This window comes from Camarhynchus parvulus, chromosome 7 (genome assembly GCF_901933205.1).
Source record: "Camarhynchus parvulus chromosome 7, STF_HiC, whole genome shotgun sequence".
In the NCBI taxonomy this organism is placed as follows: domain Eukaryota; kingdom Metazoa; phylum Chordata; class Aves; order Passeriformes; family Thraupidae; genus Camarhynchus; species Camarhynchus parvulus.
In genome coordinates this window covers 4,615,126-4,633,837 of record NC_044577.1, presented here as the reverse complement: position 1 = coordinate 4,633,837, position 18,712 = coordinate 4,615,126, and the positions used below count along the sequence as shown (strand labels likewise).

The following is an 18,712-nucleotide window of genomic DNA, read 5'->3' as shown; positions in this document are numbered from 1 at the left end:
ACCTGCTCTGTAGAAGTGCATGCTGTCTTCTACAGCCTGAAACAAAGATGTTTTGTTCAACTAGAAAATCAATTGAAAATTCAAGGTTAGTGCTCAATCTTTGACCAGTTAAACCAAAAGAAAGATCTGTTCATCCACAGGGATATCTATCTTCTCAGAAACACCATGCAGAAATTAAGAGTAGACATGATCAGTAAAACAGTACAGAAATGTCAGTACACTAAAGGTGCAAGACTGGAAAGCTTGAAGGCTTTTCATTCTGACAAAAAAAAATCACAGGCTTACTGGTTTGCCACAAACCTCAGAGGATGGATCTAGTTCTACTGGCAATATCACAGACTTGCAAAGATAGAGGTGTTTGTCCCCTTCCTTTCTGCCTTCATGCCTCCCTCCCTCAGAGACAGAATTCTTCTCACACATTCAGAATAGCTGAATGTGGATGAGAAACTTTTTTTGCCACTCAGTTTTCATTGCTTTTTAACTAACAGAAGGCCTTCTTTTTTAACTTCCAGGGTTAAAGCAACAATTTAATTAACTATTATTTTCATGTACAAACTTGGTAACCAAGGGATTCTCCTTCCCAGACCACAAGACTGACATATCCACAGAGGTGCCACACCACTTGCACGGAACCAGTTTGCAGGAGACTTGGCAACAAATCAACATTTTTTCAGAAGTCAGCAATGCCAGGAAACTGTGCTGAAGCAGGTGGTGGAGCCAGTATCTAGGGATACCAAGGAAAAGGATGACAACCAGTAGACTCCACTCAATGCAACTTCTTTCCTCCCAGGTACAGATCCCTAACAAATAGCATTGCTATTCAGCAAGTAAGATAAAGGCTAGGCATGCCAGATATAATACAAATTATATGTATGTATATGTGTATTATATATAAATAAAAATATATACACACTCTTTCCAAAAACCTGAAAATGAACAAGAGCTGGGGAAAGACCCACATGTATTTATCACGTGGCAACAACAAAAAATATCACTGGCACTAGACATGGACTGGGAATGCTCCTGAAATCATAGAACCAGCATGAGATTTAAATCAAAGTAAGAAACTCATACCCTACAATTCAAATACTTTTCTCCTGTCTGCTTTGGAGCCTTCTGGACAAGCACTCACTTTTTTTTTTTTAAACCACTAAATGAAAACAGATATTCTTCTGCTCTTACTTAAATCCCAGTTGAGACTGCAGAGAAGAAAATGTGGCAATATGCAACTGCAAGAGTTGGCAACATTATACCAACTGTTTGCCCGTGGTATCCAAAATGTAAGTTTTTGCACCTCAATTCCCAACCTTCAGGGTGCTGGCACCTTTGTAAATTTGAATTCTGTTTTCTCCATATGCCTCAGTTCCCACAATCAACTCTTTCTCCAGCAGGTGGAATACAATTACAGCAAGAATTTTCAGATTAAAAAACCCCACCATGCTCTAGAACTCTGCAAAGAAACCGACAGGGACAAAACTGGTAGTACTCCAATCTCATTGCTCTATTGTCTCTTACCTTTACTTAGAGCTATATGAAGTTTTTATCGATTAAAATTCTACACAGCATCAATGATATCTCTTGAAAAAACATGACTTGAAAAAAATGGAATTAATATCCTTTGTTAGGATATTAAATGAGAAACTAACAAAATATACTGGCAAATATACTGGCAAAAAATATACTGGCAATATACTGGCAAAATCCTTGTTATTAAAAAAATCCTGCAGCAAGTCACACAGATAAAACAGCAAAAAAGTAAACATCAGGGCATGTCAGCTAAGCAAACCTCTCTGAGAGTTTCTGACTAGTACAACACTTGTCTGCTTTTAAAACTTTTAGTATGTCACAGATAATTTAGTTCCTTCAAGTGCAGACAAAAAAAAAAGCAAGGAACAGAGCTAACAGAGCTACAATTTTCCTCACTATAGGAAAAGCATTTGCAGAAGCACAAGGCATTAGACTGGAGAATGTGAGGTGGGGGAGGAAGGCAGTTATAAATGCAACAACCACTGAGATATGATTTAATAGGTGTTTGTGCCTTACAGTCCTGACACCAACCTGCTACTTACACACCTTCTGGGTTTTAATGTTTAGACATTTTTGGCCTTCTTTCTTAGCACTGAAACTACATGGCACGCATTTTATTGGAGACAATGACCCAGAGGCTGTGACTTGCCAGCTGTGACAACGCAAACGAGGGGCAGATCCAACATTTTGAACACAGCACTCTCAGGCTTCCAACTCCCACCTGCAAACATTGTCTCCTCCGACTAGATCACACCTGCAGCTTTCTCCTTTGTGCTGCTCTCCATGCAAGTTTTATCATGCATTCATTCAAACATCATGCTGAAGAAAGGCACCCCTACAATCCTGTCCTCTAGACTGAAGCACCGACTCCAATCCCAGGGTTTGTTGTGCGTGACTCACAAGCAAGAAATGGCCTAAGCTCTCACGAAGCTGTTTAGATAAAGAAGAAAGATACAAAACAGATTCCAAGGCCAAATGATGACTCAGGGATCATCTTGTGGTACTTAGTCATTCTAAATTAGGGGACAAATGGATTTGGCCCCAAAGGCTGTTTCAAGTTCCTGAGGATACTGCATGGTGGCAGATAAACCAAACACCCTGCATCCTGTTTTATTTATCTGCAGTCTATCTTGCCAGTCTGGAAGGTCATCTAGAGTTTCACAGACTTCTGTATTTTCTTTTAGATACTACCCTGTGTAAGCACCATTTAACTAGGACAGCAGGGGAAGGTGCAGTCCTTTTCAGAAAAGAAACAGCAGAGGACAATATAGGGCATCTCTCCACAGGCAATGGGAGGCTTCTAGGTCACACACACTCATTGTAAATGTATGTGGCATGGCAGGAGATAAGAGAAAAAATGTGGCTGCCTTCCCAGTGACCTTATGAACTAACAGATGGCACAGCAATTCAGTTTCATACTTTACTTCTCCTAACATGGATGCTAGGGGGGTGAGGGGGGAGAATGAGCTTCCCAAATGAATCTGAAGAGATGTGAGGGATGACACTCTGAATGCCATTCAGACGCACAAAGGTACAACCAGGCATTGCAATGAAATCCCAACTGCAAATTCCTCAAAGCTATCCCAGCATTTCTTAATGTTCCACACACAGAGGTCTGCATTTTGCTGGGATTCTCTGCTCATAATTCTTTAGTCACCATCTTGCTCAAATTGCTCTGCAGACCAACATCTTCCCTCAGGACTGCCAGGCACTGCTCACTGGCTGTTCAAACCAGGCACCACCAGGAGCTGCAACATTCAGGAGATTCAGTTTGCTCCTCTGATTTTGGCAAGCTGGAATTTGTTAATTCCACATCTGCTGCAAGATCCCCAGCTTGTTTTCAGGCCAGTGATGTTAAAGAAATGGGGGTCCTCACAGATTGTGGTACCAGGGGTTATATAAAGATGTTAAATTTGAGGAAATATGGGAGAGGCACTTGCTAGAGAAGGCACACTAATGTTACATTAAAAATCCAAGTATTTCCTATATGCTAAGAAGTTACTCATTTTTTCTGTGAAAGATCAGAGGAAATTTGCTGGATTACTCTGGGGAATATAAATGCATTTTCAGAGAAAACTAGATATCAATCCCAGAAACCATTCCCCATTTTGCATCCTTACCCTTAAACATCTGCCTAATCCAGAAGGCAGCCTGGGCTGATGGCCAGTGCTCTTTCATTACAGGATGAGCAATCTCATCAACAGCTGGGTAACCAAGTGTAGCAAGTGCAGGACTAAGAAAGTGACAGGGCCTGTTAGAGTAAGATTTGTTGAATGTATGATACACTGCTGATGACTCTTAATTTAAAACCTTGATACTGATTTAGGTTTGGTTGTCAGAATGTGCTGGAAATGTCCAGTCTAATTTTATCACTTACTTCCTTAGCAGAATCCCTGATCCTTTGTTTTCAACCAACATTGTGTGAGAGGCTTTGTTCCCTGCTTTACCTTATTTTTTAAAACTTAACTGAGTTTGGCACTTGCATGATGACTGAAGCTGACAACTCGATTGCTGCCATAATTTCTTATTTTCTCAAGGAAAAAGAGCTACAGAATCTGTTTGTAGCCCATGATGTAGTTCTCCACATTGCCTCTTGGTTAACTTTCCATGGAAAGGACATTCAAAAGCAGAGTCTAAACACAGAGGTTTGAGCTGAGAGCTGCAGTAAGTAAGTAAGTATTTCTGCTCCTCTGAGTAAGCAGAAATAACATTCCCTACATTTACCCCACTGTCTTTGGGACATCTCTGCAGTTTTGGGACAGAGACACTGAAGCTGGGTTAATATAAGTCACCAGAGATGTCAAGAGTATGGAGCAGACACACAGTTGCACCAGCTCTGGTACTTGAAGCCTTAACTAGTAACCTAAAAATGTACTTTTTGCTCGTAGTCTACAGCCAAAGGTTAATTATAAATCTTTCTTTGCAGCCTACAAGTCAAGGTAAAGTATCAAGCATGCAGAGCAGCTAAGCTAAGTTTGGTTGAAGGTAAAAATGTAAACTCTGCCTTGAACTCCTGCTGTCACGCCACAGACATGGAGTTCCTGATCACAAGCTTTTACTGATATTCACTAGACCTGGCCCACTTCTCAGATCACAGAGACAAAGGCAGGTGCTTGCAGAAATATGAAATACTTGAACCTGCAAGACAAGAGGCTTCCAGAAAGCCCTGCTATTTAGAAACTGCATCTGGAGTGAAAACCCTTCATGTTTAAGACAAAGGAAGGGGAAGCCCTCAGTCTCTTGCTAAGGAGCTCTCTTCACAGCTGCAAGAAGCAGCTGGAGCCACAGCATGAGGTCTCCAACCTCTGTGAGAGGATTGCATAGCAAACACTAAGCCCAAGTCCACAAGAGCCTCCTTGGTCAGTGCAAGGAAGATGGAAAGGCTAAGCACCTAGGAGAAGGCAGAGCTCCCAGCCTCACTCACCACCCCCCTGGCCCAAACCTTCCAGGCAGGTTGCCAAGTCTTTAAGCCCCACTGCCAGGAAGCTGGGAGCTCAAACAAATAAGAAACTGGACAGTTTTTCAATAAAGTATCTTGCTAAAAGTAGGACACCTCTGCCATTTTGCAGAGAATGCTAAATCAGCACAGAACATCCTTGCATGGGAAATTGCTCCCCAGACCACTGGCACACTTAGTAAATCCTAGACAGTTAGAGATTTCCCTCATTACTACACTTAAAAAGGCAAAGTAAAATCAAGAAATTAAAACCTCCTGGGATTACCACTGCTCTAAAGAATGAGTTCATAGTGTCTCTGCTCCCAAATTAGACTGTTTCTTTAAGCACCCCAGCTAAACTCATTATATATTCTTACCAGCAACATGCTATTAATATCAGATGTAAGCAGATAGCCTTGCCCTGCACAAGACAATGTGATTTTCTTCCATTTTAAAATATTAATTTCTCTGTAATGCATAAAATTCTAGGAGTTTTAAAGACTCTTTGTGTCATGAAAAAGGCAATATAGCTAATGAGAAACAGCAAAAATGGAAACAAGATTAAGATATTGCAATTCAATTTCCTAGAAAATAATGTACCACCAGCTGTGTACACTTTCCTGTAGCTAAAACCAATATTCTGAAAACAAGCAGGCAGATGCTTTACACTGTAGCCTGTCTCCTGAGCAGTCAGGCTTCCAAAAGAACTCTCAAGTTGTCTCTTAGATTGTACAAGGGCTTTAAAGACAATCATAGATCACACTGATTTGATAAGCAGGACTCTGAGCTATCTTCAATTTTGATGTTCAACTGATTAACTCTGAGCTCCTGCAGACACATGCAGGACTGCCACCACACACCCTCATGGTCCCTGAACGCAACAAATGAGCAGCACAACGTGCACCATTCCCCTGGCACAGCAGACAAGACACATCCTGATCCAGGAGCTGGACTCTGGTTTTCTCTCCCAGACAGAGAGACAAGGGCCTACCTGCTGATTCCAGTGACAGGCACTGTGCATTCTGTAGAGTTTCCTCTTCTGGAAACTGTGAAGGGGCCTTGTCCGGGCAGATGTGCTCACATTAGTCACAGAGACAGACCTGAGCCTTGTCCTGTCTCTTCTTCTTTTCTTGATGTGCTGATGGTCAAGCAGCCAGCTGCCTGAAGAGGACACCTCTCTATTGTCTGAAGCTCTGCAGTTTCATGAATAATGAGGAGAGGAAATACAAAATATCAGATATGTTCCGCATGCACAGGCCAAGATTTCACACACTGATTAGCATTAGCTATCTAATTCTAAGAGAATTTTATAAACACCACAAGGTTTTAGCATGCTGTTTCAGACAATTGTGTATGTGCTTTGTTTGCTAGTTAATTACTTTCATGTCAGGTCAGGAAAGGGAGCTTATCATTGTTCTTCACCTTTGTGCTAACAGTAACAAATGTCAAAAAGAAGTTAAGCCCTCAAGCATATATCTAGTTTTGTTTTTTACAAATTCAAGAACTCTCTAATATTTTTCACACATATGAGTTTCAAGTGACAATTAATATTTCCCTTCATATTGATGTTCCATTAGACAGCAGTCATGCTAACATCAAGGAGACCTAGAGTTCCGTCCTAATACTTTCAAGACTTTCTGGTTTTGCTGAAGAACTGAAACCTAAGTAAAGCTTCACAAACCAGTGATCATTCAGCACAAGGTTGCAACTCACTGTGAAACATTTGTATCAAAATTAGGAACTCAACAACTTCAAGTGTGGATAGTCAAAATCAAGCACAAAGATAGGGCCAAAAGCTGTGTAAGCCCCTGCATTTATGTGTAGAACAACCTCACACCATTCTCACCAACCTACAGCCTGGCTGGTGACCAGAACAGACAACATCACAAGGCAAGAATTTAAAACACTCTCCCATTTGGGTGGGAATGACTCAATGGAAAATGAACTCCCCTGCTATAGGTATTCCTGATTTTATTTATATTTGATTTATATCAACATCTGCCTGCAAAGTTGAAGGCTTGCTGCAAAAAGCCCTCCAGTGTGTTTTTATTTTTACAATACTGAAGACCTTGATCACAGCTCTGGACTGTCTGAGCAGTGCAACTACACAAGATATTTTGGCCTTGGTTCATAACAGGTCATCTATCTGCACAAATGATTATTTTGTCTTGTAACAAGTCCCAGTTTTATTAGTAAAGTTGTGACACAATAGAACATGAAAATGAATTTATTACAAGGCCACTTATAAATCTTTTTTGACAGGTGGTATTCTTTTATCAGTATATTTTTATTAAATGAAAGGGCTTGTAATGGAAGTGTGATTAAACACCATCCCATGCTGTGTTGGAGTGGTAACAAGGCTTTACAGGCTTGAATTTGAGCTGTCTTCCTGACACAGCAATATAATCCAATAAGCAACACAGACACATGAAAACAACATGCTAATTAACAGAGGGATTGTACAAAGCATTTAGAGGAACATACCAGTAAGTGCCAAGAAAAAGCCCAAAATACTGAGGCATGACATTCTTAATGTTAACACTGGATTTTTAAGGCTTGAGAAAGAAATACAAGGTTAACAGTCCATGGAAAAGATTTCTTAAAATACTCTCTCTGAATTCTCAGAAACATTTTCTAAGTCAGATGGTCCCAAGCTCAACTTGTGGATTTCCACATACCTCTCCCTTAAGTGAGAGACAACTTAGACAGATAAATTAGTACAAAAAGCTCCTCAGCCTGGCTCTTCAACTTCTGTGATTCCTGCCTTTGTTCTGGTGGTCTGCCAAGGCCCTTGGTAATTTCCCTGCAGTCTCTGACATCTGCTGTGTTTACCCTCCTGTGCCTTGCAGCATTGCACCACTCCAGTTTCAGATGAAGAGATCTCATCTTTGTGGCCTGGAGCTCCAGTACATGGCAGTGGGGTTTTCCTGCCACTTGTGTAGAAGATTTCCCAATGAAGCTCTGAGTTATCCAATTGGTTTGATCTTAGTCTGAGTATTTTTCAAAATGTGATTCGACAGAAGAGCAAAATGAACCATGGCCAGATGTGAAAGTCATAAATTTGCTAGAATGCTCCTTTCAAAGCTCATAAGTTTGCCTTTCTTGTTCCCAACCTGCACAGAAAGCCATCAGACAGGCACTATTTGTCCTGAAGAATTAAATTTTTCCTTCCTCCCCCTTCATAAGAAAGTGGGTATCACTTAGGGAACTGCTTCTGTGAGCATCTACCTTCATGCAATGCTCTGGTTTAAAAAGCAAATTTCTATTTTCTTTTTAATCTTGGCACCTAGATTTAAATGAGCAAGGAAAAGAACACAAAAAAAGAAGGCACTAATGTAATTAGGCCTTGACAGATGGCAATTCAAGGTTACCCATATTTAATCAACCAGGAACTGTCCAGGCACCTCCACTTCCTCTGTGAACAGCCCATGTAACCAACTGTACTGCAACCCCACAATTACCAACCCCAGAGCATCTCATGTTTAAACCTACTTTAAAATGGAAAATTGTGGTTTTCACATCAACAGCCTACAACTAATTTCAAGAACTTACTTAAGTGAAAATTGCTATCATCTGTTTTTCCCCCTCTGAAAAACAAAAGAATCCCCTTATTTTCCATTTGATTTTGATTTCTGCTTTCTGAAATACCGAATACAGTCAGAATAAACTCTAGAAAAAGCAAGGAGAAGCAGCTAAGAATTAAGTTAACTGCAGCAAGTCAATTACTAACTAATAAGTTAATTCAATTAATTGAACACACAGCAACTACAACAACAAAATGCCACCAAAAACCTGAAACACACTCAAAAAACCTCCAGAAGTAGGAGGCAGTGAATTTCCTTGCAGGATTCTCATGTTAACCACTCTATTTCATGCATCTTTAATGAACAATATTTATAGGCAGATTTCAAAACACTTCATAAGCAGTAAAAATTTAAAATTAACTGTTTAATTCATGTTTAAGACAGCATCTAGAAAGCCCCAAAATCTCTGAGAGTCCTTTCCAACACCTACCTTGCCAAACCACAGTTTAGAGCTACAGCACTGAGAAAATTGTCCTAACATTTTTCTTTGGACTTTTTTAGGTCATAAGTAGAAAACAACCAACCTTAGAGAGTGGTCCATGAGCAAGCAGTGTGTTACACATGAAATGGAAAGACTAACTTTGGACTAATAAATAAGAAGAGAATTGGCTTGAAGTTACATCATTAGAGTCTCTCATCATGAAGTTAACTTCCTACACTCCTAAAAACATTTTTAAAAGCAGGAATTCTTCCTCATATATCTCATGAAAAGTGTCAGATTCAAGACACAGCCTAAATGACTCTCTTCTTCCACACACCCATCTCTATTAGCAACTCCTATCTAAGGGCTATTTTTAGTCCACATCTGAGAGTAACCTTCTGATTTTCTCCTACATCACCTGTAAACAACTGATACACCAGCAGCAGGGATGCCACAAGCCAGGACTCCTTCAACCTTAAATTTAGGGCAGAATCACACAAACACTGTGGAACAGAAGGCAGCTAAAGGAGCTGCCCATCCAAGCTGCTCACTATAATCTCTTAGTGGGAGGCTCCAGCCTCTGCAGCAAAGCTGGAACAGACGGTGTGGCCAGCTCTTCCTGGAGTCAGGAGCCAGGGAATTATGTTCTGCTGCACACTGTGCCATAAACACGCCAGTTCTACTCGGAAACAGTTTCTTCATCCACCTGATCTTAATTAACAGCATCCTCAAAAATCACATTACAAGTGTCTCAGGAGAAATATCCAACACACCTAGATCTTTTTTTAACTGTATTCAATTACCTTAATGTTGTTTTGAAACTAATACTTATTACAGCTTGTACTGTATTTAAAATCTTTGAATAAAAGAGAGAATTATCTACCAGTATGGACTAGCACTGAGAAACATTTTTCTAAAATAATAATTTCCACCTATAGTCATCCTGAAAGGTATGTCCATCCAGAACAAAATACCTTGAATGGAAAATAGTATCGCCAAATTCCTGAAAATGTGGGTGGCAAAGATAAATTTGGCCTTTTATTGAAGACTGATCTGCTTAAAATTAATGAAGTTACCACCCTGACACTGACCCCTGCTGAGACATGTGACATTGCTTATGTGTTCTACTAATCTAGTTTGTCAGTTTTCCAGAAATAAAGCTGCACTTGTTATGACAGAATGCATTAAGTCTCAAACAATCACACGAAATTTGTTCCTATATTTTTTCACTACTTCACAGATTCATCTTCCAAGTACTTAAATAGTTATAGTGACTATACATTTACGGTATCTTTGGGAAGAACACAAAACCCTACTATTTTCAACCTTACAATCAAGACTTGACTTCTCTTGAAGCCTGCAGAAAGCAGCTCTTTTTTTCTTATTTAATATTGTAATGGTTATTAGTTCCATATAATAACTTTACCAAAAGTTATTCTCAAAAAAACCACAAACTACCACACTGTTACCCACCTGAAGGAGATACCATTGACCAGCTGTCTGTGTCTACAGGTCTTGGATGAAAGAGATGAAGAAGCTGGAGACAGATTGAGTGGAGCAATAAGGCTGCTGATGATTTCACTTAGTTGTGCACTCTGGAAAAAAAAATTAAAATTAAAGACAGTCAGACTTATCCAGACTCAACAGCTCAAAGGTGCTGGGCTCTTGTTTTCCTACTTAGGATTTCAGTCCTATACATCATGGAATAATTTAGTTTCTTTCTGTGAATAACCATGGTGGTATGGTTTTCTTTCACAATTATAATGTTCAACCTTACCAAAACCCAAATAAAACACCCACAAAACACCACCACAACCCTGAGCATTGTTTATACACTTGAAGTAGTACCCTGAATATATCAGTGACCTCAGTATTGTAACCAAAGGTCTTTAAAAGGAAAAAAAGAAACCAGAACACTCTACAGCTGATATTACAACAGCTGCAGCCAGAGCTGCTAACTGGCCATTTGACAAGCATTTCAACAGGAGGAAAAAAAAGGTCAACTGTCTTTTCATTGTACATTTTGTTCACTCAAAGCGTTTTTGTTCTTAAAAGAATCTTCTTCATTGCTTATTACGGTTTGACAAAGGTGTTTTTATAAAAGGAAGTGTAACTAACTACTTGAGGATTATTGTAATGACAGACAGAATGGGTAAGATCTTTGGTGTCCTCAAAATAGAACAAGAGGCAACCACCCTGCCACCCTGTTCTCCTGCAAAAAAACCCTGACTTTCAAAACTGACCCAAAACAAATGAAACAAATGTAGCCAATTTGTTAAGACTTAGAATTACTCCTTCCAAAGCAATGAATTGTGGACTGATTCCAAAAACATTTCACAATGATTTTTTGTTTTAAATGTCAGACCTTAAAGGCTATTCTCACAATAAATGTAGCTTGCTTAGAGGAAACTGTGTTCTGCACACTGAACAGAAATTAAATGTATCTGAAATGGCATACCTCTTTTTTTTTTTTAAAAAGTCAACCTTTTGCATTACTTTGCTGGATTTTCAGTCAGAACTAAGAATGTTTAAAACATGAATTGTTAGAGTTTATCTAGTAAGTTCTCCTTACATTTTAGATTTATATTTATGCAGAAAGAGGAAGAATTTTTTTTTGTTTTATTACAACTCACATATTTTCTGTCAACATTTAGGTGATGTAGTCAGGTAAAAATTTCATCAGAATAAAAAATTCAGGGATGGATATTAAAGCATAGAAATAGCAAGTCTATTATGAAAGAATTGGGCAAAGCAAATAAGATGCCAGTAAAATAGTTACCAGATTGATTTAGAAATCTCAGCAGAATTCATTCTGTAAGGAGTAGTCTCCACTGAATATAAGGGTATTAAAAAAATAGGCAGACTTCCAAATCACAAAGAAAAACATACATATAGCTATGAGAAGGACTTGAAAACAGTATTAATAAAAATTGCCAGCCTTAGTCACTTTTGTTCTATTTTTCTTTTGGTTCACAAGCAAAATTCCTTATTTTTAACAAAGGAATACTTTAATACCAGACTGAGGAATTCTGTGGGAATATCTGAGGATGTTCTTCAGGCTGCAGCATTGTTGCTCCTGACACTGAACAAGAAGCTCAGACTTTCAGAGTTAAGAACAGAACTGCTAGTCAAAAAGGCAATCAAACCTCAAGGCTTTTAGTGGTGTAAAAGGGAAGAGATCCAATGTGTTGTGTGAGATATGTTAGTCCACTTCCATGTGATTTTCAGATCATCAAAGTTCTTGCACCCCTTGGACCAAATTTGTGGCTACTTGGGGACCAGGAAACAGAGCACTATCCCTTGAATTGTCAAAAGTCTTACTGAAAAGTGTGTTAAATTCTCCAAGCCACCACTTACAAGAGGGGCCATTCATCAGCTTCTAAAAATGCTCTTCGAGTTATCTTATGCAATTGCCAGCCCTGAGCATATAAAGTTCCTGTTTCATTGCTTCCTCACTCCTGCCTGTGGTGGATAAGATTTATCAACCAGAGGAAGCTTTTTAAGAACAGGAAAGTATGACTATCAAATAAGAAAAATTGGCACAGAGATTCAGAAATAGGCACTAGTACTTAATGCTATTACTTATACCCCTTTTAAAAAATGTGGGTATGACCAGAGTTCATGTAGAACAGCAGAGCAACAAATTAATGCCCCACAGTGGCTTTGTTTCACATAAACTGCATAAATTCATTCTGTACAACAAATTTCCAGTATCTCCTTCAGCAATGTGATCCTACCACATCCTTTATGTACTTTCAGGCAAAAGAAAACCTTGCTGGATTCTACATAATATTTCCTGGAATCAACCATGGAAACAGCCATTTTGCACACTGCAAAGCAAAACTCTGCTCACAACTACATCTCCACTGTACCCAGTAAGCACCTGGAATTCCTCAGCTCCAAACCAGAGTCCCACAATGTTTGAAAAGGCAGATGAACAACTGTATTCTGCTGAAGCTTTTTTTTTTTTAATTTCAAGTGCAATATATCTCTGCTGTCAGCTGTTCTCTTTCATCTCACATAAAGCTTTTCCTGAAACAACCTGTGGAAACTCTACACTGACCTGACTATAAAGCAGGAGCAGGTTTGTGGATGGTTTTTAGAGGCTGTTCTGTGCCCCTTGGAGGGAAACAATGTGGTAACACAGACACATTAGAAATAAAAGGTTAATTTGTAAACCTGCTGTACAGAGTAGTTATTTAAACCCTTCAATTAATCACCACCCAATCCCAGGAATGCAAAATACCTTTCTTTTTGGAAGTCATCACCATGGAACCTCCCTATTTCTGAAGTCAATCATTTGGCTTCACTGATGATGTGTGGAAACTCCACAACTTGTACAAGTTGTAAAGTTGGTATGATTTATTTCAGCACTGTTCCCCAAGGACACGCACACCCCTGAAAATTCTGAGTTTACTTTATCCTCTAACTTGCTGTATATGCATATGCATTGAACTGCCTTATCAATTTTAGGAGCCTGTGCAGTTTTTCAGTCATGTAGTTGTAATGTGGTGTTTGCAACCCAGATTTATTATTTGTGTTTGTTTCAGCCTCAAGGTTGATGGGGCCTCTTCTTATCTCTCTTTAGTTTGGATGTCTGCACTCTTTTTTAAGTAGTCTTGAACATCTTTTGTTCTCTCTGCAGACCTTTTTGTGAGTACACAAGTTAAAAGACTAAACAAGCAGATTCTAGCTAAACCTAAAATTGGTTTTTATTCCTAGTTAAATTTCCACCCCCCCTTGTTTCAACTGCCAGCTGAGTTTTGTTTTACTTTACCTGTTTTTCTATGTTTCGTAAAAGCAGGGTGGGACTGCTGGGTGACATTTCAAAGTCATGCTCTGGCAGAGAATCCTGGCTCTCAATGGCAGCATGGCAATTCCCTGTGGCGTTTAATAAAGCTTCTTGCTCTGTCAATTGGATCTGCTTCTTCAAAATGTCTTTTGGAAATGGGAATTCTTCTAAGACCACCATCCCCTAGACAACAGCAATTGAACACGGTTGGTTGACAACAGATTAAGCCTCCTAAATAATTTTTAAGGGGCAGTCAAACCTGGCACATTTCTCTTAAATCCTCCTGATGATTTTCAAGCACTTAGCTAGATTTTAAATACACTTCACAGCTAAAATATGGAAGTAATAGGCATTAAAAAAAAACCTACATCAATTATGCTACTCCTTGTAACAGCAATCCCTCCAGTGTTATACCACTGCTTAAACATCTGTGCCAAAATTCAAATCAGAAATTCATACTTACTAGAATATTATACAATAATTTGCCTGCTGATTTAAGAGGAGGTTTTTCTCTAAAAATGATCACCCTTTGATTTGAACTTGGTTTTAGTCTTTGCAGTCAATAAACTCTACTGGAGACATTTTAAAGCGCTCTATTTCTCTTATTCCTATCCATGTTCTGTGCAAAACATTGAGGCTGTTATTTTTATGTAGTAGAAATGACACAATTCTAAACACAAGCATTTTAAAATTTAATAACTGATTTTTTTAAGGTGAGCATTTTTAGCGTTTCACAATTAAAAGTAACTCTCCTAAATATTCTAGCACTGTTACTATTTTCAAGACCATTTCCACAAATGTGGTCTCAGATGTGGTGTACCATCTAAAGCACCACCTAATAAGATAAATATAACTTTATATGGTAGGGAAATAACAGTTTCATAAATGGAACTAGAAAAATAATACCCCTATTGTGTTTTCCACATGACAGATTAGAAAAATACAAGTCTCTAGTATAATCCTAGGTAATGTATCAGTTGGTTTAAAAAGATAAAATGTTAAACAAAATGAAAGCAAAAATAACCTTGTGACAGTCAAACCCAGTCCTCAAATAGTTCCTTGGTTTGTCATTATCTTGAGCAAATATATTTAATACCAGAAACAGCTATCAAACCTCTCCAGTCTTTTTTCAAAGAGAAAGGGAAAGAACTCATTTGCTTTTAAAGTACCAAGTGTAACTCAAATATCAAGCAGATATTAAAAGAATGGGATCATTATAATTCTACCTCAAATTTGCCTTCCTAATGAGAATATTCCACTCAACCAAAGGACAAGGAAGAATGCTATAATGTGAACACAAGGAAGCCATATTGCTATTTCTTTCACCAAGACAGACTTCACCCAGGCTGTGGCTGTGGAAAACTAAGGATCCTGGAGTTTCAGCAAGACCTTTACTGCTGCCTCAGCATAACTGGCCTTAAAACATAAAAATAAGTCTCAAAGAGACTTCAAAGAGGAGACTAGGAGAAAAAGTCAAATTGTCTTCCTCTCACTGTGCCTAACTTATTCCATTGTTTGAATTATAAATTCAAAGCTGAGAATAAAGATGTTCTCTAAAAATAAACAAAGGTGCTCGAAAGTTTGGTTTAACGCCTAAAAAAGGCACAAAGATTCTGAATGTCCTTCAAGTCAGTGCTGGATTTTCCACATAGATCATCACCTGCACTTTTCCATTTACAGCAGATGGACACAAATCCAGACCAGCAGCATGCTATGAGCAGTACATTCAAGGAAATTCAAGTAGGGAACTCATTCTTGTGTGCCACAACAGAAGGACAAGCTAGTTCAACAGCTTTAAACTCCTTTAGAACTTAGAATCTTTAGGTCTTTTTAGTAAAAGGATTATAAGTCATGACCACAGAGAGTCTAAAAGGTCTAAAACTGAAATTCTGAGGTCAGAGGAATGGGAAGACACAAATTAAAAGTGTTGAAAAGAGGGACATACACACACACATGTTTCCAATGGAATTTTATTTTTTGAAGTCTTAGAAACTTGTTTACCAAGCATGGGAAGAGGAAAGCAGAAAAAGAAGAGGGAAATTGACAGAGTGTATGGAACAGGAGAGATGGAATAGGCACAGAAGAAAAGAGGAAGAGTAAAGAATTCAGAAGACTAATACAGGCTATATTACAACAAATGGGTTACAATCAATAGGTTTTGGCAATGACTCCCTTCCTCCCCAAATGGAATTGTTTTGTTTTGCAGATATAGTTTTTTTTTTAATGAAAGGACTCTCAAAGACCCAGAGGTACTACTTCTGTGTCTGTAGAGATGGAGAAGACACACTGTAGTAGGCCAGGAAACAGCCCACAAGTTACTCATGTCCCTTCCTATTGCACTATGGTGCTCAAGGAGAAGCCTTTTGCTTGAAATCATTGTTCCCTGGCTATGAATCACTTTTTTTTTCCACTCAAAGCACATAAAAAACAATCTGAAACCATTAAACAGCATACAAATTCTAATGATATTGTGTAATTCCTTGCAGCCACTAAATGAAAACAAAGAGCTCTTCTATCAGCCCACATGTCCTTCTGTAGCTGCTGCACTGGGGTACTATAAACATGTACACACAAAAAAAAATCCCATCTGAAGAAAATAGGTGCTTGCTTCACTATGGGACACAGTGCCAAACACTAAATACCACAGCTGGTAAAATGGACATGGAGTTTCAGAAAGGAATGTCACTAAAAATCTCCACCAGGAAGATGACTTGGCTCCAAACTAACATACCACCTAAAGAAAATGTGTGACTAAAATCATGTTTTTCCTCTCATTTCTCTGATATCTATTTCTCAATCTTCTGTAGTTCATCTGACCTGTGACATCATAAAGGCTGACAGCTTTTGGGTGTAAGACTGTGCATGCATCTGGTATTTAGGGCAACACCAAACCATGGGCATTCTCAGCCTTCACCAAAATATAAAATCTCCTTACACAGACTCTTAAACAAAGGCTCTTCATTTCTTTGTAACAAAAAACCTGACCAGGGACAAGCTGGATATGAAAGGAAGGGCTCTGAGGGCAAAAAGGAGAAGCTGGAATAATTATTCTTTATTTGTTCAGAGGGAAATGCTCTCTGAGGTGATTTTCCTCTCTTTTTAAACTCCCTCTAAGTCTCATGTTCCACCACATAAACTCTGAAGCATCTTCTTGCTCCTCTCAATTGTGCTTATCTGATCCCAAGACACATCAGAGAACCCACATGAGGCTCACTGATGGAGAGTCAAAGAGCCCTGCTCTAAAACCCCTCACTATCAAACCACCTCACACAGGTTTGGCTTCTTTTATGTCAGAATGACCTGAGGAACCCATTAAATTGATAGCTAGATTACTAATGGTTTAGGAATGTCACTTTCCCACTGACTAGGCAGCTCAATTTACAAAAACTAGTACATGAATTACACACATTGGAATTTTAGTAATTATTAATCTTTGACCTGTTCAAAGTGCTGTACAAACATTAACCATCTATCCTCAGAATAAACATGCACTGCAAGTAACAAAAATCCCACCCTGAAAGCCCACAGCACAAAAACAAATAACTGACCATCCCATCTGAGAAGGCAATCTCACCTCTCCTGCAGAGGAAAAAACCAGTGATAAATACAGTACTGTGTGCTGGGCCCTGAAAGTCACTAACAAAATCACTATACAGGTACAAAAAGGTAAAAGTTCCCAAATCACAGTCCTATACTGGTGCCATATTTTAGCTCCAGATGTCTTTCCCATTAAATTCTGCAGGTGGTAGCTTGCACAGACACAAGAAATCTAGGGCAAAAAAAAAAAAAAGAACAGCAACAAGGAACCAAATACATAAATATTACAAGAAACACATCAAAAGATGATTTGAAAAGCCCATTTATGAGCTTACAGACAATACCTTGGTGGCACGTATTTGCCTGTGAAGGTCAGTTAGTTGTTGGATTTTGTATTCTAGTTCTGAAATCTGGGCTTGAAGCCATGTCCAACGGCTGCCAATTCTAGCTCTGTCTGCAAGCCACTTCCATTCAGAAGTATAGCTGCTGTGAAGACAAAATGCTGGTTAGTCCAAAAATAAAGATAACCACATTTGCACAAGAACATTTTTGACAGCTGCTCTGCCTCATGTTGCAAGCATCTCAGTTGCTTTCAGAAGATATCTGATTATACCCATCCAGTTTCACATCAGCTTATTTCTGTAGCAACAGAACTTGCCCAAACCAGTACAGTCCATGCTCACTGGCTATTCCCACACTAAACTAGTGTTTTGTTCTGGATTATAAAACTCAGAGCTGGATAAACTACCAAACTATATCAGTTAATGCTGATTACAGATGTGTAAAGAATTCCAGTAACTCCACCAGCAAGAATCCAAACTCTTACACCATACTTCCTCCTACAAGCTTTCACAAATATTGTTTGCTAACAACTGGAATCTAATAAAACATCATGCAGCAATGACCAGCTAGATATCAGGTCACTGCTCAAAAAAACCCAACTAAGTAGTTTAAATTTCTTTTATTCAAGCTTTTTTATAAATAGCGGTGTCAGTTTAGTTTAGTCACTTTTACTACTGTTTAAAATAGTAGTAAGAGCAATAGTAGCAATACAAAAAATATGCCTCCTGGTACCTGACATTGTGAACACCTTAATTTTATAATGCTAAATTCATCAGTGGTATCAGCAAACATTACTCAACCTCCATATTAAACACATGAATGAGGAAACCATACCATGCAACAAACAATCTGAATATTCAATAAGTTTAAGCAACACAGACAAGACAATGTAGTATTTTAGTATGTAACTTCCCCTACTATCCTACCATTAACAGAGTTCATTTATTTACAGAAAGCAGCTGGTGGTTTTTTTCCCCCAGTGAAGCTATCAAGTAGTTTGCCACAGCTGACTTAAAAAACTGTAAAAACAAAAATCAAACTTGTAGAAAATAAGTGGTTTTCCTCAAGTTATT

General features: G+C 38.7%; 1 protein-coding gene across 1 annotated transcript in view; it reads right to left on the bottom strand.

The window, feature by feature from the left end:
* KANSL1L (KAT8 regulatory NSL complex subunit 1 like) overlaps positions 1-18,712 on the bottom strand; it is a 61,631-nt gene that overhangs the window by 21,930 nt on the left and 20,989 nt on the right. The window contains 4 exon segments of the mRNA XM_030951963.1: positions 5,955-6,156; positions 10,442-10,563; positions 13,746-13,943; positions 17,642-17,783. Of these exon segments, the coding sequence (XP_030807823.1) occupies positions 5,955-6,156; positions 10,442-10,563; positions 13,746-13,943; positions 17,642-17,783 (664 nt within the window).